Consider the following 22,582-nt stretch of genomic DNA (forward strand, 5'->3'; position numbering starts at 1 on the left):
CTTCTGCGCGGCGTGGGTAAGCGTTTGTCTTCCTACTGAATGCGCGTCATGGCATGGAGTCAGACCCACTGACTATTTTGAACAGGGAACACGTGGCACTGTATCTGGAGAGAGAGGAGGAAGAGAGAGAAAGAGAGAGCGAGAGCTGTCAGGCAGGACGCATATTCACCTCAGTCCCCACAGCCACGCATACACTGGCAGAACTGTTGTCTGTGCGTCCGCAGTGGGTAGGACAGTAAACAGCGGCCTGGGATTTATAAAACTACTCCATGAAAGTCTGGAATCGGACAGTCGAGAGAGAGAGAGGGAAGTCCTGCGAGAACAAGGCGAGACAAAACGACATTTGAGGCCATAGTCATTTTCTTTCTTTGTAGCCAGAGGACAGAGATGATGGAGACCAAACTCCACTGGATTGCCTTTTGCGCGCTTCTGGTCATCAACTTGGGAACCGCTGAAAATGGTAGGTGGCAGCTTCTTTACATCATCTTCAATACGACTTCTTACCTCTTCACTTTGGACTGTTGGTTACTCTGATCAAAAGACCATTCATTTGGGGAACTATATGTAAAGACAACGCGTGCCCTATCACGGAAGTATCTTCTTTTTTCACACCAATCTCACGTGAACACACCACAGACTACATAATTGGTTGACACATGCGAGAGTTTATTTTAGAGCAGAGATTTACAGTCTCTCGCATTTGCTGCCCGGCTGTAAATTGGAAGAAAGTTCCTTTTCTTCTTCATTAGATAGCTGTGAACATCTGAGTTCTTCTCGTATGTTTTCTTTCAGCCCATCTCAAGTGGGCAAACTCCAGCTCACCTTTCACCAGTTTTACCACCAGAAATATTTGTTTTTTTCTGTTTTACATTCAAGCATCCGCCTCCCCCCCCCTTCCTCTTTCTGCTAGCATTACATTTGCACAACTTTGCACACATCCTGTAGTTCTCTATAACCACATTTGGCTATCGCTACTGCCAGCTTCAAACCCCTCCGTCATCCTCTTTCTTTCTTACCACTCAAATAAAAAGGAACATGAGACTCTTGACATTTGCAAAGGATTTTATTGAGCTGAGCTGTAGCATCAGCTCATTGGGCTGAAGTGGGAATGAAGAGAAAACAGCGTGGCTTCTCTGGAGAACATTAGCTGTAAATGAACAGGGAAGTACACTGAGATAAATGACACCTCCAATTATGTGCAGCAGCTCACTGTCATTTTACTGCCTCCATGCTAATTGGCTTGTCTCTGCAGTACAGTATCTAGATTTTATGAAGCGATTTAAAGCTGCGGCAGGTTCCTTATTTACTGTGTCTCGGCACCACACATGCTGCTGACTGTGGGGAGGAAGGGGAGAAATGGCAGTGTACCAACACTCACCATAAAAATCCCCCGGAACTTTTTCAGCAAAGAACATGTTTGCTTTTTTTCTGCTCCTGACTCATTTGGCCTCATTTGTCGCTAATAAATCATTTTTTTTCTTCCTTTTTTAGGAACACGAGTCCTCTAAATTACAGGTCCTTCAGAACAAACTAACAAAACTGAAAAAAGGTCCTACCACAAAAGAAAACCACAAAACCCTAAATAAGAGGTCCACTAATAACTGGCATGACCAAAGAAACAAACTTGTTGACTGGTTGCCCTTGTTTCAGCTGTTTCTCTTTTGATACAGCTTTTCTAGATGACTGAGAACCTTCACAGACGGGAACTGGCATGAGATTTTCATTATAGCGTGTCATAAAAAAACAACTCCAGAGCACAGGGTTATGTGAAGCAGAACTGCACAGCTACAACGAGTGCATTATTGTTATACAAAGACTTAGGCTAAGTAACAATTAAAAATAATCCATTTCACGTCTTACCATTAATTTTCTAGCAATATATCTACTGTTTTTTAAGTGAAATTACATTTGTCTTCCAACTAAATCTTCTTGCTGATTTATGATTCAAACACAGAATTATGTGGAGGGGATTTTTTTGTGTAAAATATATGTTGGACAGTTTGTGCTCATTTCTGAACATGTCCCTCCCCTGCAGCGGTAATGCCACAGTGCGTAACATAACCAAATAACCAACGACAGTCGCATTACTTTCTCATGCAGTCGACTGTACAAGAAGATGAGAACCAAAAGACTCGCAGCTCTTGTACTGTGCCCACCGAGACGTTTCGATTTCAGATAATTAGAGGTATTATTGGCTCGAACGTCAGCCGAGTCACATGCGGGCGACAATCAGTGCTTATGGGGTTTTGCTCGACATCTGCTCTCAGAGAAACGGCTGGCTGTTTGTCTCGTTGGCAGGGTCAAGAAGTGAGCCAGAGCTATTTCCCCAGGTACATGCGGCACTGGCCCAAAAGATTGTGAGTAATATCTGGAGAGAGAGAGGAGTGTGCAATAGTGGAAACAGTGACCCTCTTTATGAATCTGCTCTGAACACACAGACACACATATATAGAAACACACATGTATACAAAAACAGACAGAGTCCACTCCTCCAGCGTTTAGCCTGAACAGCTCTAATGGAGCTAAAGCGAGGGAACAAGGCCAGTATTATACAGCCAAGCACCTCTGTATATTTATGAGCGTGTCTGTTTTGGTATCATTTGGAGTTCAAAGAGGTTTCTCTCTCTCTGTCTCTCTTTCACTCGTGTGTGCTGATGTGCCGTGTGAGTGATTATGGAGGTAATGAAAGGCATCAGGGCAGCGTGTTACTGGACGGTAATGACTTTACATTACATTAGTGATCTGGTCTTCATCAAAGGGAAGCAGGTAGAAACAGAAACAGACAGGGGTGATGAAGATATGAAGGCAGAGCAGGAAGAGACTGAGAGAGACTGAAGGCCTTCATTAAAATGACATTACTTGTGTTCTTTCGCGAGGTAATGTATTCATGGACAGATAATTCAGATAATTCTTCCCGGATAAATGACGTATACATCGCTGTGGAGAGGTATTTCCATAACAGGGATGAGTCCTGCAGTAGAGGCTACGGTGTCCACAGAGCTCTGATCTCAATATTGTAGAGTCAATTTGGGATTATATGGAGAGACAGCAGACAGCCTAAACACTTAGAAGGACTGTTGCAAGTTCCCCCAGCATGTACATACGCACAGTGTCCAGCGTGACTTGTTCAGATGGTCTTGTAGTGCGTGCCCTGCTAATTATCAAATAAGTTGCTAATGACTTGAAAGTCAATTGTTGCTTTGTCTTTATCCTCTTTATCCCATCAGATGGTGCTGCGTCTCCCACTCCAAAAAGCGCTGTCGGTGCTGAACCAGCTCCTGTGGATCCAGTTGCGAAGCCTGTGCCCGATTCCAGTCATAACCTCACCAGTCAAACACTGAACGGCTCTGATGCAAACCCAAGTCCCACTGGCAACGGCAGTTTGAGCATCAACATAAACGAAACCATCTCCGTGACGCACGATGGTAACTATTCAACTCCTATAGTTAAAACTTAATGGCACACTTATGGTTTAGGAACTGTGACGTTGAATGTTGGAAAAAAAAAACAACGGTGATGTTTCACTTATTGTCTGTCTGTTTGAGGTTGGCCAGAAGGGATGATTTATCACACACACACACAAGAAAGAATTTAGCAGGAAGCCCAACAGCGAGTGGCTCAGAGTTTAGCAGCTATATTTAACGCGGCCCTTATCGCCTTTTTCCGTGTCCAGAAGTGGGCCACAGAGCTAGAGTCAGGGTTAAAGTGTCGTGGGCACAAACACAACACGGGCAGAGACGGAGAGCTTAGACTACACTGTTAAAAAGCAGAGAGCAGGGAGAGCGCTGCCTTGATTAACTAAGGTGCAATGAGCTGTGAGGGCGACGTCAGAAAAGTTAGAAGTGATTCAGGTGGTGTTGAGAGAGGAGAGAAGTGATTAAATGCTGTGTGACTTTTCACAGGGGAGCGAGAAAGGTACAAGACATCCCCCCTCCCCCCCCTCCCCACCCCCCGTCGTTCACGCACACACACCTACAGATTCACACAGGCGCCCTTTTAGATCGTGCCCTGTATCTTTTGTGGTATTTGTGTAGGCAGATAGGTACGGTTATATTTGTCGTTGCTCAGGCACATTTGACTTTTTTGTCTCCAAGCTGTACCCAAAACAAAATTAAAGAAGCAATTTTTAATCAGAGCATAGCGCCACGTCAATGAAACTTCTGAGATGGCCCCCAAAACAGGAATGGTTTTACAGATGGAGGCCTGTGACATTTTCCATCTTCAACTTTTCTGTTCTGCGTTTGGCATTTGGTGGCATGAGGCAATGCCTGGACCCTACAGAGGTTTCACAGACAGTCCAACTCCTCTAGGATGGCTGGCACATCAATGTGTGTGCCATTGCTAAAAAGTCTCCCAACACAGTTTCAAGAGCATAGTAGGGAGATATCAGGAGACAGGCAGTTATTCTAGGAGAGCTGCACAGGGTCGTAGAAGGTCTGCAACCCATCAGCAGGACCAGTATGACCTCCAGCAGGCCACTGGTGGCAATGTTTCTGATCTAACATTCAGGAACAGATTGAATAATAATAATAATAACACATTGGTTTTATGTAGCGCTTTATCATCAGATGCTCAAAGTGCTCACGATTGAATGCATCACACAGTCACATCCTGGTGGTGGTAAACTACCTCAGTAGTCACAGCTGACAGAAACATAGCTGCCAATCCGCGCCAATCACCACCAACATCACTCACTCACAGTCATACACCAGTGAGGCACGCACTAGGATAGGGCGGGATCGAACCACCAACCTTACTGGTTACTAGACAATCACTAACTCCTGAGCTACTGCTGCCCGAGACAGTGACTTCAGAGCCCAATGTCCTGTAGCGGGAGCTGTGCTCATGGTGTCCAATGCCGTGGAGCTCGATTTGTATTTGCCATAGAACGTCAGAGTTGGTCATCATGGTGCTGTAACGGTGGTACGTAGACATCCGTTAGACACAGTACCTTCACCCTAAGTGATGTAGGTGTTAATCTGCATACAACACGTGTGCAGACATATTTTCATGTCAGGTATGAACACGGACACGAGTAGAATCTCTCATGCCAAAGCCCTTTTCACCCCCCACTGTATTGAGGGTGGAAACAGAAAACCGCTGAACACCGCTGCCTTCAAATTGGGTCACGTTCAGCGTGCTCACAAGTGTTCACATGAGCTGGTATTCACAACGCTGTAAGTGGAAATTTTCACAAGTTGTGTGTTTTACTTCCTATGTCACAACCACAAGCTTAAGAGTTACACATGAAGGCAGCATCCCTAAAAAATAAATGAAACTAAGCTATCTGGATTGCTGGATGTCACAGTGTAAGGATATATTTGGAACTTAGGGAAAATTACTTTTTTTTAATTCCTCATTTCATTCAGGCATTTTCCATTTTTCCAGATGATAGAATAATATTGCAATATCATGATATCGCAATAATGTATTGCGTCGTGACTCAAGCATTGCGATGCGTGTCGTGTTGTGAAGTTGTTGTTGTTGATGGTGACTCGCTCTTTGTCTTCCTGCAGACCCTTACAACAGCTCTCACCCGGCGACCTCCGCACCACAAGGCACAACAACTCCTATGCTTCCTCCTCCTGACGGCCATTCTACCATCTCTCACACTTCCCCTTCACCCACCTCCACCAGCACCACACTCACAGCTATCAATTCTCTTACCACGGTGCCCTCACCAAATCACACCACGTCACACCAAACTACAGCTTTGCCTGCTAACTCGCCAAAACAGCCAAGCGAAAATGCAACATCCGTGCCTGTGCCGCCCCAAACTACCACTCACACCGTTGCCGGCACCCAGGTCAGCTCAACCGTCGCCACCACCCCCTCTCACGAGAACCCCACTTCTCAGCCGACGACAAACAATTCGCAATCTCACGGACAGCCGGGGGCCTCCAGTGAAACCACCCCGACGACCACCCCGACGAGCAGCACCTCCACTCAGGCCAAGACCCACTCCGACATGCCATCCCAGCTCAACGTGGAGGGCGACAGTAAGCGCATAACACCTTCTGCCCTGGTGTATGAATTTGTTTTCTGCACTATTTACTGACTGGTTATTGACAGAGGCTGAAGTGAGTTGGCTTAAGCAACAAAGGCAACGTTGTTCTTTGTTTTCCAGCACAAGCCAGCCCTTGCTTCTACACACACAGACACGAACACACACCACGCATCCCCCGTTTGCGTCTTCTACGAGCACTGTCACCACCAAGCACGCCACAATCGTGGGCTTGTTTGGGAAAGGGACAGAGGCAGTCATGGGACTTCACTGTTTTTCTTCTGCCCCTCTGCCTGTTCTTCTAAATGATTTATATGTCTGCAGACTACTGTCCAAACAGAGAGGGAGGCAATAGATAAACTGTTCTCTGTTGCCCGGCCTGCTGGACTACTGTTAAAATCTAAAAATCTCTCCCCGCTTGTCTCACTCCGTGCGGTTTTATTAGGCGCTTGGCACCTCGCCTCTTTCCATTAGCCAGAGGAACAGGGAGCATTCGCTGCTCTGTGGTCGTTGTTACTTTCGACCGGAGGAAATAAAAAAAAAAAAACGGCCAAGTTTACAAAAACACGCTTCCATAGCAACATCTTCAGTATGTACAGTAATACACTGCAGATGCACAGAGACACAGAGATAGACATTAAGAATTAAACGCTTAACTACAATTGTAAAAAAAATAAAAAAATAAATAAAATTAAGCCTTAGATTTACTTCAGCAGAAACTTCGAGGAGACAGGCAAGTTTAACATCATCTTGTTTGACATGTCTGTCCCGAGCTACACTCCACAGGCTGCGGTTGCAACTTTAAACAGCCATTTAAGAAGCTGTGTTTCTGCTGCTCTGTTAGGTCAGAGTAAAATCCATCCTAGCATTGCCAGCGTGTTTACTCAGGCTCCAGTGTATTGATAGAAGGACGGGCCCCGCTCATGTGTTCCCTGTGTTTCTGCTCCAGCGACGATGGTCCACGACTCTCCCGCATTAGACCCCCTCCTGGCCGGCCTGGTGTCAGCCTTCATCATCACTGCTGTCATCATCACGCTGCTCCTCTTCCTCAAACTGCGCCGGAGAGACAACCGGCCGGAGTTCCGCAGGCTGCAGGACCTACCCATGGTGAGCGCGCTTTAAAAAAAAAACACATGCTGTTAAGCGTATATGAGATTTACTGTGAAGAGTCAATACTCATTTGGCCCTACAAGAGATTTTCCTCTACAGTCCTAATCCAGTCCTCTATATTAGATAAAAAGATTGAGGTGGCTCAGGTGTTTATGCTGTGCTAATCTAACCAGCTGCTGGTTAACAATTATTTTCTTATAATACTGATGTAATACTATAAATTATTCTAATGTGGTCTGAAATTTGAGGCTTAATGGTGTAATTATAAATAATTATTAATTGTGTTGCTTCATTTTTCCTTCGTAGGATGATATGATGGAAGACACACCCTTGTCCATGTACAGCTACTGATAGAAGCAGTGATGAACTTGTGGCGTCCAAATCTCCTCTTCCCACCAGGCCGCTGTGGTTGTCCAGCCGGCCTTTCTTCCTTAATCCTTTACCAAACAGAAAGGACTCTGGGTAGGTGGAAGCACATTTCTGGATTGCTTTCATTTATCCAGATTGCTGACATGTTAGAAAGGACATTAGTGAAACTGCAGTGGACAATGAAGACAATACCCATGATGGGTCCCTTTGGAAAAACTGTATTTTGGTGTCTGTAATTACAAATTAGGCCAACGTCTCTGTTCAGGACTGTACACTGCGTATTGTTTAGCCCATCTTTTGGGATTGTATAATATATTTTGATTTCCCTAGAGGTGAAAAGGGTAGGAGGCGACTTCTTCCATCCCTGTGGTGGTTTACACCTCGACCCAGACTGTCAGACCCATGTATTGCTAGACTCTTCCGTTTTTTAGACTGGCAGAAATTAAAGGCCGGTGTTCCGACCGAAAGGCAAGAAAAAAGAAATTAACCAACAGTCTGATTATAGTGTTAACAAGGTTGCACTTTACTTCAGGAGTGGAGGGAAAAAAAAATGGAAAAATATTTTTGTGTATGAGAAAAAGCAAGTTTTGTGCGTGTACATAAGCAACAAAGCAGTGTGTGCAGTTGTAGGTGTGTGTGCGCACGTGTGTGAGGGAGATGCATGATGTATGTTGAGGCGCTGCAGGGAATATTCAATGTTTTCTTTTTGTTCTTTTTCTATGTTTTTGGTCCTGCTGCCTTTATGCCAAAATTTTGATATGTTTTCTGTTTCTTTCCCGGCGTCTTGCGTCCAGGAGAGAGTGCCTTACACTTATAGGAACACCTCTTACTCCATAATTTATTTATTTTCCACACAAATTGACATCCACATTTCCCAGTTGTTTCCAGTGATTCGTACGATGCCCATTTAAACACACACGCTCAGGGCCACTACGTGCTCTGACTTGCCTGTGTTTGAAGATTAGCCTAGAGCGTGTTCACATAGAGCCACTCCTTCATACAATGACAGTTGAAGACTGAAGTTGGCCAGTGGCCTTTCCACACAACGTTAGAATTGTTCTCCTTGTGTTGTAAATACTACTGATGATTGCATCATGCAAAAAGGTCTTTATGAAACTTCCTCTTTAGCTCCTGCTTTAGCACATTTTTGCTAGATGCATACTCATTTGTCAGTTCATTAGGTACACGACTGAAAATAAATACACTGTAATATATCAGTCATGCACTAAATCTCCCTTCGTCACTGTTGTAATGATGAGTTTACGTTGAAACGGCTTATGAAAGGAGCTGATTCAATTGTATGATTATTTTGGAGGATTGAATTAGCCCACTGACTAAAATAGGGCTGTCAGAAACAACAGAAACATGTGTCAATACAACACAATACGATTCAGTAACTGCAAACCACAGCCTCCAAAATAACCCCTCCATAAAATTCCTGACGCTAGATTTAGTGCAGGGCACCGAATGCATTCGTTTTCACTGGCGTACCCAAGGAACTAGCAAAATGTTACATGGACTGACCCGCCGACACCTTGACTTCATTTGGTAAGGTCGCAGATATTTCACTTATTACACTGTGTATGAGCCTTACTGCATTTCTGGTCTGCAAATGCACAGGGAAACATGAGTGGACACACACAGGACAACAGAATCACACACACAAAAAAAAATGTCGCTCCTCTTTATTTAGACCAAAGTCACCATACTGACATGAGGTGGTTCAGATTTGAGCTAAAACTGCACTCTGTTTATTTTTTGTTCCACAAACACCTACAAGTTTAAGGAAAATGCAACATAGTTGTTGTCTGACGAGCCACTAGAACATATTCAGTACACTTCCAGCGCTGATGCTACACACAGCACCCATGAGACAATACACCATTCCTCCAGAAGTTATTCCTTTTTTTTGGGTCAATAAGGTGGCTGTGGTTCATGTTTCCTGAAATCTCCCAAAGATGTTCAATTGGGATGTGACCGTGCAAACAATTAAATCATTAATCGTCCGTTTCTTAAGTGTTAAAAGTATGCACACAGGCTCTGCTGCCCTGTGTGGATCATGGACTGTTGGTGATTTATGATTAAAGGTATTTTGGAACCATCCACTGCATTTTGTTTTATTCCTTTTTTAGACCTCAACATCACAGTAAACGACTTTTGTCATGTCAACACGCTACCACAGAGAATCAAGCTCCTGTTTTAACACTTTTATTGTTGGAGACAAAACATTTTTTTACAGATCTTCGGTGAACCTATCAATGCAGCTCCACCGCACAATACTCGGCAAATGCCATAAAACGGCAGTAAAGACGGCTGATTCATCAGCCATTATGTGGCCACAATAACACATAGATGAGCCTTTTCTCCATTAAATGCCTCTTCAGCCACAATAGAAACAGCTACACAAGGACATTGCGTTAGAGGAGTTATACTCATTTACAGTTTTCTACGTATTTCATTGCTCGGTAAGAATCTGTGAGACTATTTGTCATGGTGAGCTGGACAGTATGCGGTCATTTTTTACTACCCAAGCTTCCACATATGCACTCCACTGAACACCCAACCTGCCTGTCAGCTCGTGATGGCTCCGCACTGTGGTCTGGGATCTGTGATGGTGGTGTCTGGAAGCTGAAATATTTAACAGCTAGACACCTCGCCCAGTACGGTGCGGTCCATATCAGACATGACAACACAAAGGGCCCCTTGACTTTCTTAACGGAGCTGTGTGTGCACAAGAGTGGAGGGGCACTGCAGTGGAGGTGGATGGGCACTGGCGCCTTGACAAAACGTTAATGGATTTTGATTCCTGTTTGTCTCCACCTCAGCTGCATTACCGGGAACCAAAACCTATCCCTCGTCAGATTCCTTCTGGTGAAAGTGTGCATTATGTCAGCACACAAAAGCCATTAAATATCCATTACTCCCCAACAGTGAAGGATGTACTGCAACTTTTTGACTTGAAAATTTACCATGGGCGTGTGCACCTGCTGCTAACTGGCGGTTAAAACGCTTCTATCTCAAATTTCATGAGGGTTTTATCTGTTTTTGTTAATACACTTGGATTAATTAAAGAGTAACACCTTAAAGTTGGAGGAAGCCAGTCCCGAGATATTTGAGCTCACCACACCCAAGAGAAAGACAAGTGCAAGTCACATTAGCTAGATAGTAAGTTAGCAAACCGCTTCGACAGTTTGATTGAACGTTCCTACTACGACAACACATCTTGATTCTGTAAAATGAATGCTCCCACCTTATCAATACGAAACAGAGAAACTGAAACGTCTCTCCAGTCAACGCCCTTAACTGTCAGTTTATACGAAGCTGCATGGTTTCTTGTGTTGGTCTGTCCAATTCACTTCTTACAGATACACACTAGAGAGACAGGTACCTAACAGTCAGAAGATAACTGCTGAATAAGTGTATTACAGTGTATTAGATTTCATTGCCGATGCATTCTAGCTTTAAGGCCGTTACAGCACTGTTGGCTCTTAGCTTGCTGACCTCTGCACTGCTAAGTGATCAGTCGTGTGTTATTATGGATCCTGCTGCAGCTTTGGGGACAGATGGGTCCTGCCCAAACTTTAACCACATCAAAACTTTACTAACCAAAACAATCTATAATCATAATAAATCTGTACGTAACTATTTTTAACCTTGTGGTTTCGCAGAGCAATCACAGGGCTTCTGTCCTTAACTCTGGCAGGACCCATAATTTATTGTCAGTAGCGCGTAACATGTGAGCGGAGGGTGTGGCAACAATTAAAATATTATATTCTTTGTGTGGAATAATGCACCTTACAAAACAAAAACCCACCCCTTTACCACCACGAAACCCGTCAATCATGAAACGAGTTGTGTTTTGAAAGCGGAGCTCAAACAAAGACTTCTTTAAACAGCTGCCTGCCTCCTCGCTGTGCTCACAGCCTCTCGTCAGTCCTCACATGTGGAGACATTTAGATCACTTAGAGCTCCAAAGAGCAGCAGATATGACGAACAAGTGTGATGGAAACACACACAGCCGCCGTGTGATAATACGGAGGTAAAACACTGCTTTGACTAGTAGCATTTTAAACAGGCATCAGTAAATTATTAGTAGGTAAGGTGATGGGGTTGTAAGGGAGGGTTGTGTCACATGAGGACAGATTAAATTATGATAAGCATTTTTAGGTCAATTAAAGTAAAAAGGAAACAATTATACACTATTCGATTCATCCTGAGGCCAACACTTTTGGTACCCTCATAGACACCTCTCTAAGAGCTCTTCACAATAACAAAGAGTTATTGTGAAGGTATGAACTGTGTATACTATTCATATCCCAACAGGTCTGACCGTGAAGCAACAGTAATGATGCTAAGAGTTAATTACTGGTTACTGTGTATGTGATTTGGTTGCCATGCCAAGTCTGCTGTTTGCCATCCTTTGTTTTTTTTTCCATTTCTCATGGGAGCACAGGGGAAACAAGCCATATGGCCGTTTGTGTTATCTGGACTATTTTAAAGCTTTATCGTTCACAACAGAGCTGTCCTTCTGAGCTGTGCTGGTAAACAACAAACAAATAAACAAAAAGTATGGATCATGTTTTAGATGTGTCGTGTCGATAATGTGTCGTGTTGGAGTAATAAACAAGAAGAAATGTCTTTTTGTTGCCAAACGCTCTCCCAAGTCTGCCAAGAACTTCATCGTGTGAAAAGTCAGAGGTCATCGAGACTTAGGTCAGATCCTAAATCTGGGTCCGCATCATCATCATCCAGAAGATCATCTCCATTGTTCTCATCATCATCCTCCAGGTCTGATCCTGGACCAGCAAAGTCACTCCGTCTGGACTGAACACTCAGACGCACTCGTGGCTTCTGATGAAGAGCTGGCAGACATCAAGAGCAGAGAAGGAGCAGTTAATTTGCGCATGTGAGTGACTGAGTGGCTCTTCGCAGCGCTGCGCGTGGGATTAGGTTGAAAGGCATTCGAATGTTTTCCCATAACAACTGCGCACCAGTATGAGAACGTGCGTGTGGATACAATTGTTAAATTATCCTGGCTTCATGAGGCCAAATCACTCTGGGAAACATTTAGAGCAGAGATTGCAATCTCTTCCGGGAACATCGGCCTTCTGTTACAGTAAGTCTCAGGGGTGAGCAGTGCATGAGCTGAGACAGAAACACACAAGAGAACCAAATTTCCCAAGAAAAGGCTGGCTTTGCAGAGACTGTTGGGAGAGGAAATGAGAGCTTTAGTGCAGATGGGAGAACACAGAGGGACTGCAAATCTGCTCACAGCGATGGCACACATCTACAGATTATTTCCTTCTCTTTTATTTTACTTTAATTTCCACCGATTTTTATTTTTTTTCCACAATCTTGCTTCCACAGAGACCTCCTCTTCTTCTCTTTTCATGATATATTTAGCAACATGCACTTATTCGCTAGCGTTAGATGAAAAGATCAATAATGAAACACGAAACTACAGCCAGGAGACGCTGAGCTTAGCTTAGCATAGTGACTGAAAGCCAGGCTCTGTGCGGTGGTACAGTGAAATGGCAAACACAGTGCAGTGCTCTCCTGTCTGAGTCAGACCTGCTGAATCAGAGCGAAGGCTGAGCCAGATGTGTGGGGGAGGGACAGGAGAGGGAACTACATGTCCCAGCTTGCCAAAACCGTCTTTAAATTGTGCCCATCTGGCGTTGGACCGTATTTTCCGTTTGTCACACCATGTTTGTGAGTCTGTTCTCGTAGGTGGACAGAAGGCTTGTGAAAATGATATCATGAAAACACGTGCTGACGCTGACAAAGTACGCCGTGCGTACTTGGCGGCTTTTTTTCATTCAGAAGACACAAATTCCTACCGGGGTCTCTGTCGTCCAGCCAGGACAGATCATCGGAGCTGACCTCGGCCAGACTCGGGGTCGGGCTAAAGTCTTCCAAGTCAGAGTCGGCCTCTTTAACTCTGACCCCTCTGCTGTGGCTGTGAGGTAATGGTGAGGCCCCTGACACGAACAGATAACATGGAAAATAGGTTTATTATGCTGGTTATGTGTCCATAAGAGAGCCAGAAAAGAAGGGACACTTACCCGATGTCTGCGCTGACTGCAAAGGCGCCGACTGACGTTCTCTGAGAATAAGGCTCCTGACCTCATCCTTCAGTTCTGAGACGGTGGTTCTGTTAAATGCAACACACAGTACGTAATCCACTGAAAGACGAGATACGTTTTTACACACACCTACATGCTCACACATATACCTGATCTGATGGACCTCTTGTTGTGTGTGAGAATACTGAGAGAGAGCTTTAGTCAGGTCTGTGCTGTGAGTTCTGTAGCTGCCTGTCAGCTCCTCCAGCAACTGAACAAAGCACACAAAGGAAAGGTTAAGGATGTGAATGAATGCAAACCACAAACCCACCATCAAACACAACCTGGGTGATACAGCATGTCTGTGTGTACCTTGCAGCTGCGTTCATACTGTCTCTTGGTCTCCCTGGCCTCTGCCTGCTGGAGGAACATGTCCTCCTCCTGTCTCCCTGACGAGAGAAAAAGAAAGGACGGAGGCCTTGAGCAAGATTGTGCTTGTGCTCGCTTTTGCTTTTGATTTTGCCCTTTGCAGGCCTGCATCGGACGTGTGCGGTCCTGCTGTATCAACGAGAGTGCACGATGTGACTCACTTAGACGTGTTTTCATTTGGTCTAACTCTCTCCGCAGGTGTTCCAGCTCTTCTCTGCGGAGATTCGAGCTGAAGCTGAGGACAAAGGAATTAAAGCTGTGATAACATTTTCCCAAAAAATAAAACTGACACCCACAACAACTTTGCAGCACCCTAAGTTTTTTAAAAAAAAAAATTCTATGAGAGGTGTAAACATTTTTCATGTCAACACTGGGCTGGACCTATCATCAGTTTAGTCTGCCAGTTCCACCCTTGATGCACCTCTCCTCCAGGTTGCCTAGCGACGTGGCTCGGCTGATGTGTCCCCGCAGACTGCTCAGCTCACGTGCGACCTCTCTCCTCCATTGCTCCATCCTTCTCTCTGCTCCTGGACTCCGGGACTCGTCCCTCTGTATGTCCCTGTCCCTCACCTCCTCACGCAGCCTGTGAACCTCCTCTGGAGAAGAAGAGGTTACTCTCGTTACTACGAGGAAATAATTTTCTCCACTTTGGCAGCCGTGTGGACGGTAATTCCTAAAAATATATTGATGTCATTAATTATGAATGAATCCTCTGTTGACTGACCATCATTTTCAAACAAAGGACAGGAAGACAGTGAGCAGAGGTGGGACAGGAGAGAAAGCATGAGGCAGCATTTTTACACACATCATACACATTCAGTTACGTTTACTCATTTCCCAGATGAGGAACAAATGAAGCCTAAATGTGACTGAGGAATGTAAGTGTACTGAATGTAAATAAATGTAAAAATACAAAATACACAGTGGCCTATTCTAAGGGCTCACTCACAAGACTGAGAACACATTTTCCCATAATCCTGCTGACTTCCTGCTGCCTCAACTATTCAGCTACAGAATCCATTTAGCATCATCTCTCCAGAGACAAACTAAGTGGAACTGGTAGGGTGCAGCGGATCGAACTGCTTTTAATGCATAAGTGAATCACATCCGGAGCCTCTACATGTCATTTAAATAAAAGAGATTCTACCTACTATACATATAATTTAGAAGAGGATAATAAGACTTTCCAGTCTTCTTCGCGTACAGATATTTAACTGATTTACAATCTACACATATGGTAAATACAGTATAATATATATATAATATAAATATCCTGTAAACACGCTGTATTTAAACAACAATAAAGTTGATTTAAAGTGTTTTCAGCATCAGCGAGGAAAGAAAAGAAAACTTCATGCAGCTGAAGGCAGCCTGAATGTATTTTACATCATATCCTTGAGGCATCAAACTAAAATAAACAAGGGGAGGAGTTATGGTTTTAGTGGAATCACTGATACGGGGATTTCCCCTCCATTGCAGGATGTACGCATGAGCATATTGTTGGGGAACCTCAGGGTATTAACAGAAAATCAGTAGAAACAGAAATATACGCGATGGCCTGCTCACTTTGTTTTCGCTCAGCTGACGGTGAGAAAGTTATCTAAACATGAAAAGGTATTGTATTTAGGACGAGTGGATTTGCCAAAATGAAAGACTTTAGCAAACAACTTCTGCAATTAATACAAACAAGTGTCAGACTAAGGTTAAAAAATAACACAGTGATGATTTGTTTGAATTAAAAGGCACTTAACCTGTTCACTTATCTGCTGTGATCTCAGTTTGGGTGTGGCCAAACTAAACAGTGTTGAATTTGATAACAGTTCCTTTCTCATAGGCGACAGAAACAGCTGTCACACGTAGTTGTTTATGAGAGAGGATAACTTGACCCAGTTTAAACAGAGACATGTAGCTCACGGTGCAGCAGCGGGTTACCTTGTAGCGTCTGAATGTGACATTGCTGAGATTGTCTCTCTCTTAACACATCGTGGAGTTTCTGAGTGAGGGACTCGATCGCCTTGAAAAGACATTAGAATAGAAATTTGAAAACATGTCACTATATATAATTATAATCACAATAAAGTGAATAACGGCTACAGGGGAGAATAATAGTTCAGTACCAGAACCACCACTACTAAGACACTATTGCCGCTCTTTTGCACAGACATCATGTTAAATACAGTCTTGAAAAGATTACTAGTCTTCCACGATTTTGATGTCATGTTGTTGTCTTTGCATATTTGTGTTCAAGCTAGTGGATACTGGAATTTACACCCACACGATGAACAAAGTATTTTTCTTGTCTGTTCACTGTTAAGCAAAAAGCACACACACCTGGTTCTGTATCTGGAGCTGTGACTGGACAGCAGCTAGGTCTGCCCACTGCACGCCAGGGCCCAGAGACGGGGGAGGCTGTCGTAGAAGAGGGCCTCGAGGGGGAAGAGCAGGAGGATCCAAATCTGAATCAGGAACGCTCTCTCTCAGTGGGTACAAACCTGGAGCGGAAGAGGCGTGTGCGCGAGTGGAAGTTCGTTCACAAAAGGGTGCAATCACATCAAATGAGTTCAAACCACAACTCGTTCTACCGAGGTGTATTTTTTGCAACCTCTGAAAGAGGGGAAGTTAAATATAAATAAACAACGTTTTAGTCACATTCAGAGATCTGAAACAGCTCACCCACCGTCTCCTGCTTTGGAGGATTTCCCCGGTGACCTCAGTCTCTCCTGTAGAGACAAAAAAACTTCCAAATCCGAAAGGTATCTTTGAACTCTCACCGTCTGTGCACGGCTTTACTTTGAACCTCCTTAGTGGAGCATTACTGCCATCTGCAGAGTGCTATGACGATGACAATTTACAGCTAAACCCATAAAAGGGACGCCTCCTACGGAACTAGTGTGAAACAAAAAACACTTAATGTTGCTTTAAAAATTAAAGTTAATGCTATTTTTGTAGGGCTAATGAAGACAATGGACATTTGAATCTACTCACCCTCATCTTTGCAACGCTGCCATCGGCTACTGACAGGATGGAGCTCAGCTGATTGTCCCAGTTCATGTCGTGGTTGAGCTAGAAAGCAAGCGCATCAAGTTGTCAGTGCTTTATTTATCAGCATTACAACAAGACCACGTGCTGCGTTGTGTGACCTGACAACGATTTTACGTAAAAGAAAGAAAGAAAGTAACACTGCAGGAGGATGATGGAGTAACTTAAGACGTGTTTAGACACAGGTCGGCGAGGTAACACCTGACTTGAGACCTCTGGCACTTTGGAGGAGATTAGATTTCAGCAGGCCTGTGCAGTTGCACATCTTAGTGACGCTTATCAGCTGCTACACAGGTAAACGGGGTGTGAGATCAGGCCATGTGATCATGTGAAGGGCCTGCTCAGCTGATCTGCAGGTCGTCGGAGGGGGAGAGGCTCTCCAGTTTCCAGGAGCAGCATTAACAGATTTATGGTGGAGGCGGCTCTGCACCTCCCTGCTCATACATCAGCACATGCTTTCTGATAAAAGCATAGCAAAACGTGCAACAAACACGAAATACAAAACCAGAGTAAGTGTTAAACGGCGGACTTTGAGGCACAGTTAACCTGAGCTAACGTTAATGCCTGTTAGCTGGAATTTCACGACGACTTTTGTTTCTCAGCGTTTCTGTTTTGGTTGTCAGAAAAAAAATGTATCTTTAAATAATTTAATATAGTGTCGTTGCCACTGCGAATGTTTTAAATGTTATGACAACAGACATAAAAAATATTTCGGCTAGCTACTCACATAAAGCCCTGCGACCTCACTTTTAAATCCAGGAGCCCATAACAACGCAGCGTGTGACGTGAGCAACCGAGGTATTGTGGGTATTGTAGTTAATACATCAAATACATCTCTCTATATTTTTTGAATTTTCATTCACAAAATTGTAGAGGATAGCCCCCCAGTGCATGCTTAATGAAACGATATGTGTTTTATGTTGAATCCAGTCGTTTAATCAGAGCAAATAATATCTAACACAACAAAAAACCTTAATCGACTTCTGACATCGAGCAGTTAAAGGACACAATCTCCCATAATCCAAAGCTCTTCGTTGAAAAGGAACAATAAAAAGAAAGGGTTAGACAATCAGAGCCTGAAGTTCTATGGAGTACATATATATATATATATATTGCAGCAGCCGATGTGTTTTTTCAGGACTATGATGAGAGCAATTATTGATTATGTATACTTTGTTTATGGAGCTCCAGCTCAAACACATTCAAATAAAATATATAGAGTTATTAATAAAGCGTTTAGGATGTATACCGGTCCAACTAAGCCAACTAAGGCAATCTAGATAGAGCTAGGAGAATAGTCCCAGAAGAGATAAACTGATGTTGACCTACTGGAGTCGGCTTAAAGGATGTGGCAATGAAAACACTGCCAAGAGTAGAATTCAGGATTGTTGAAAATATAATTCATTCAAAGGCAGTGGCTTTGGATGATCAATAAAAGACAAATCAGAAAATACAGACTAAATAATATCTACTTTAACTCCCCTACGCCTGTCAGTAATATTCCCATTTGGTTACTTCCAGGAAATGAAGCTGATTATGACATAACAGAGTTAATGTAAATGGGAAGATAGTCAAAAAGGACCTCAGGCCAGCCAATATTTAAGAAATAAATATTATAGCTATTTAGATATGTATACAGATAGATCTAAAAATTAAGAAGTGTAAGGTGGGAATTGGCGTATATGTACCAGCAATGAAGTATTATAAGAAGATATAAGATATAAGATTATCTGTACAGCAGAAATGTCGGTCTGTACAGCAGAAATGGTGGCCATTATCATAGGTCTGCAATGGATAGAGGAAGTAAAACCAGGTAAAGTAGTATGTTGTGTAGATTCTCTTGCAGCCCTATTTAGTGTTAAAATACGAAATCAAGCCAAGAGGATTTAGTACTGGAAATTCAACAAGTTTATTCAGCCTGTACATGTTAAGAACAGAAGTGAGATTTTGCTGGGTGCCTGCACATCCAGGTGTAAAATGGAATGAGGGAGCAGACAGTAAAGCTAAAAAAAAAAAAAAAAAAAAGGCAATCAGGATGTAAGGTATAGTAAAGGTACCTTTGGGTAGGGGAGAGGTTAAGGCATTGATTGAAAAACAAATTATTGAAAAGTGGCAATGAGGTGGGACAGGGACTGTAGTGGAAGGAAATATTATAGTGTACTGAAATCTATCAATGCACAGGGTGTGAAGAGGTGAAACAGAAAGGAGGATTTTAACCAGACTATGATTCGACCATACAGGGCTACGCAAAACATTGTTTATGATAGCTAAAAGTCCATCAGATGAATGTGTGGAGTGTAAAATGACATAAAATATGGAACGTATATTGTTACTTTGTAGGAAATACAGGGAGGAGCGAATAAGATTAATGGGAAAGATAATTAAGGCATGAAAGAAATGGAAGAGAGCTACTATAGAATATTTGACAGATATATTCTATATAATAGAATTTAGGAGTCTTATTTGTTTATTCATTCATTCATTCATATATATAAAGTCCGGGTTACATACTCCGATACAGTAGGTGGTGGTATGTTCCTTTAAAGACATGGTTGCAACGCGGCAATAAACGAAGACGAGGAGGAAGAAGAAGAAGAAGAAGAAGAAGAAGCAAGAAAGGGGAAAATGGCGGCTTCCATTGACAGCGTGCAAAGTGTAACAGGACCGTTACAAAACTGTCTAACAAATCTGGGATTTGAAGTGTATCCTCTAAAGGTAACGTGACGTTTCTCTCTTTCTAATGTGAAGCTTTTACAAACAGAGTGAGCGCAAACCGGGACGCAGGTGAACAAGGAGACAGGAAGACAGAGTGAACGATACAGAATAATACACTAACCTTCAGTCTCAAATTCTGTCTGTATACATTGTTTTACATGCTACAGCGAACATATGGTGAATCATATCTGATACGACTTTACTTTATGTACTCAGATGACTCTCGTGACACAATTCTGATGAGAGAGACGATCTCCTCTGACGGTTTGTTCCACCTTGTTTACAGATCGGTTGGTATAACTCAGTGCTGTCTCCATCCCTGCAATTGTCGTACCCAGATGACACCTTGGCTGTGGTGGTGCTCAGCACACCTGACATGTTTGAACAAGCCTTCCTGCCCTTCCTGGAGCGGAGGGAATACAAGGGACTGTGTGACCCCATAGACCAGTGCGTCAGACATTATGTCACCTCTGCTGTTTCTCAGGTGAGAGAGGAGGTGTGTGACTGTATGTATGGTTGGTTGTTTGGGGATTGAGGGTGATGAAACTGTAGTTTTGGCAAGCTGTCAGGACATCTACTTTATGCGTGACATAAGTACATTTTCCAACAATTACTGACAGATAGACTACTGTATGTATTATTCACTATATCACAATTTGAGTTGATCTCCTTAAACAACTTGTTGTCGTAGAAACTTCTGATAGGTCGATTGAAATGGTTTGAGTAATTTAAACTTTTTTTAAACTTGTGGATGTTGACCTGAGTTAAAAAAAAAAAAAACAATTTCAAAATGGTATCTTCCTCATGTGGCCTATTCTAATCAGGGATACAATTCCAAATGTAACTATTTATGTAATGTGACACAGAATATTTCCTTTACCTCTTCCTGCAGTGTTTTCCAGGACAGAATGTGGATGTGAGTTACGACTGCGAGATGCTGCCCAACAGGAAACCGAAATTCTTGGCGCAGACTGCTGCGCACGTATCTGGAGCGACTTTCTACTACCAACAGTTGGATGTCACAGACCAACCCTGGGCTGAAAAAGTACGTATGTCCTTGATTCATTTCCCCGCAGCCTCACCCTTCTCGTCTCTTTACCTCAGCTTTGCACCTCTACTTGTCTCCAGAAAATGTACGGCGTGTGTGTGCATCCGAGGTTCGGGGGCTGGTTCGCCATCAGAGCTCTGCTGGTTTTTGTAGACGTGACGGTGGGCTCTGAGCTGGTGCAGCCTGCTCCTCCCGACTGCGTTCCTTCCAGAGAGGACCGGATACAGCTGTTGGAGGCTTTCAACTTTCGCTGGCAGGTACAGGACTCGAGCCCTTTAAGTCATGACAATGACAAATACTTTGAATCACACTGTAAATACAACTCTAATTCATGTGTTTTGGGTTATCAGTGTATCACAGTAACGTTCCATGTTCTGCTTTGCGTCCTCAGGACTGGAGCTACAGGGACATTGTTCCTCCGGTCCAGACTTACTCCCAGAAGCAGAGGGACTACTTCTCCACCCCGCCTGCTCAACGGTTTGCTCTGCTCAAGACTTGGGGTTTTCTGCCGAGTGAAGGCGACCCACCTGATCCCACCTCGGACGCACAGTGTCAGGTGGGCGGACACGGCTGAAAGAGGAGACCGGCTGAATTGCGGATGCACGGCTCGCGTTTTACGAGCACAAACCTCTTGCCAGACGTTTAATTAATCTTGGATGAAATCCTTATCTACCTGTAGCATGTTGACATGTTGGCATGAGCTAGGTTGGAACACTTGCTTCTTCACTTTCAGCTCTGCGCTGCTGCTGCTATGATGTTTACCATCAGATATTAACACTACTGTAAAGTATAAAAAAGTATATCTATGTTTAGTTTTGGGTTTGCCAACCAGTGCCTCTCCCATTGCTTGATGATGGATGATGAATAATGGCGGAAGGGATGTTGGCTCAAAATAGCCTTTACTCTTTGAGCGTAATTCATATTTTGCCTTGTTTTTAGGCCTTCTAATGCACTTATTTCTTATTTTGTTACAATGCAATCTCTGGATATTCAAGTTGGTCGAGGAACTTTACCAACCACGTCCAGGTTTGTCCTCTTAGCATCAGTGTGACTAGCACATCACAATGAATGGCCTCCATTGTTGTTGAGAGAGTTTGACATTGGTGTTAACGGTTCATATTTTGACAGGGTGACTGTAAGGAATTTAAGGTGCTCCACACCATCTACTTCATCTCCTTCTGCATGGAAGGATGAGATGTATTTTGTCCTGGGGTTTTTCTGGTCTATGGTCACATTTGTTTTTGAAGTCGTAGGGACCATTGGCCTCGCACCACCTGACTTTATTTGTCCCTGTCCGTTTGCCATCAGAAAGGAGGAGAAAGGAATTATTTCCTTGTGTTTTTTTTGTTGTTGTTTTCTTCGTTTAAATTGCTGACAGTGTGTAAATATATATATATATATAGCAAATACAAAAAAAAACTATGTGTCTCAAGCAGTGTCATTGCTTGTGTGGCTTCTCGAAACTGTTCATATCCACAATGAGCACTACAGTCTGAAATAAATCCATCCATTCACCTCTCTCCAACATTTATTGCTTCCTTTGTCTTTTCTTTTGTCTTCTGGCTGTCCCCAGTTTACCTGACACTCAGCTTTATGCATTATAGATGTGAGCTGCCTCTCCCTTCCAGCCTGGTGACAGACTGACTACGTTCAACTGTGACTAACCCTCTATCACAACACTGTTGCCCGGGACACAGTTGGTCAGCTCTATGCACTTTTTCTTTTTTTTTTGTGAATATCCATTTATTTATTTATTAAGATGATGGAGCACAACAGATGTGCCCGCTGGGGTTAAGTGTAGGG

General features: G+C 43.4%; 3 protein-coding genes across 4 annotated transcripts; 2 read left to right on the top strand and 1 right to left on the bottom strand.

Moving 5' to 3' along the window:
• The first annotated feature begins 163 nt into the window (after positions 1–163).
• On the top strand, positions 164–9,586 carry LOC125009285 (endochitinase A-like). Its single transcript, XM_047587087.1, has 5 exons — positions 164–460; positions 3,228–3,425; positions 5,517–5,999; positions 6,954–7,111; positions 7,421–9,586. The coding sequence occupies exons 1-5, from the start codon at positions 388–390 to the stop codon at positions 7,463–7,465; spliced, it is 957 nt and encodes a 318-aa protein (XP_047443043.1). The 5' UTR covers positions 164–387; the 3' UTR covers positions 7,466–9,586.
• LOC125009284 (coiled-coil domain-containing protein 102A) lies at positions 9,153–17,809 on the bottom strand. Its single transcript, XM_047587086.1, has 12 exons — positions 17,744–17,809; positions 16,963–17,040; positions 16,655–16,697; positions 16,309–16,469; positions 15,910–15,991; positions 14,399–14,573; positions 14,139–14,212; positions 13,921–13,997; positions 13,719–13,819; positions 13,549–13,637; positions 13,324–13,464; positions 9,153–12,345 (listed from the first exon to the last, which is right to left on the bottom strand). Exons 2-12 carry the CDS (start codon positions 17,026–17,028, stop codon positions 12,176–12,178), a joined length of 1,179 nt encoding a protein of 392 aa, XP_047443042.1. The 5' UTR covers positions 17,029–17,040; positions 17,744–17,809; the 3' UTR covers positions 9,153–12,175.
• Positions 17,153–22,044, top strand: mmachc (metabolism of cobalamin associated C). Of its 2 annotated transcripts, none has more exons than XM_047587089.1 (5): positions 17,153–17,525; positions 20,018–20,215; positions 20,624–20,776; positions 20,860–21,036; positions 21,171–22,044. In XM_047587089.1, the coding sequence occupies exons 1-5, from the start codon at positions 17,469–17,471 to the stop codon at positions 21,351–21,353; spliced, it is 768 nt and encodes a 255-aa protein (XP_047443045.1). In that variant the 5' UTR covers positions 17,153–17,468; the 3' UTR covers positions 21,354–22,044. The 2 variants fall into 2 exon arrangements, with proteins under 2 accessions (XP_047443045.1, XP_047443044.1); XM_047587088.1 differs by lacking the exon at positions 17,153–17,525 and adding an exon at positions 19,574–19,731.
• The last annotated feature ends 538 nt before the right edge of the window (positions 22,045–22,582 follow it).

This window comes from Mugil cephalus, chromosome 6, assembly GCF_022458985.1.
Source record: "Mugil cephalus isolate CIBA_MC_2020 chromosome 6, CIBA_Mcephalus_1.1, whole genome shotgun sequence".
Lineage (NCBI taxonomy): Eukaryota > Metazoa > Chordata > Actinopteri > Mugiliformes > Mugilidae > Mugil > Mugil cephalus.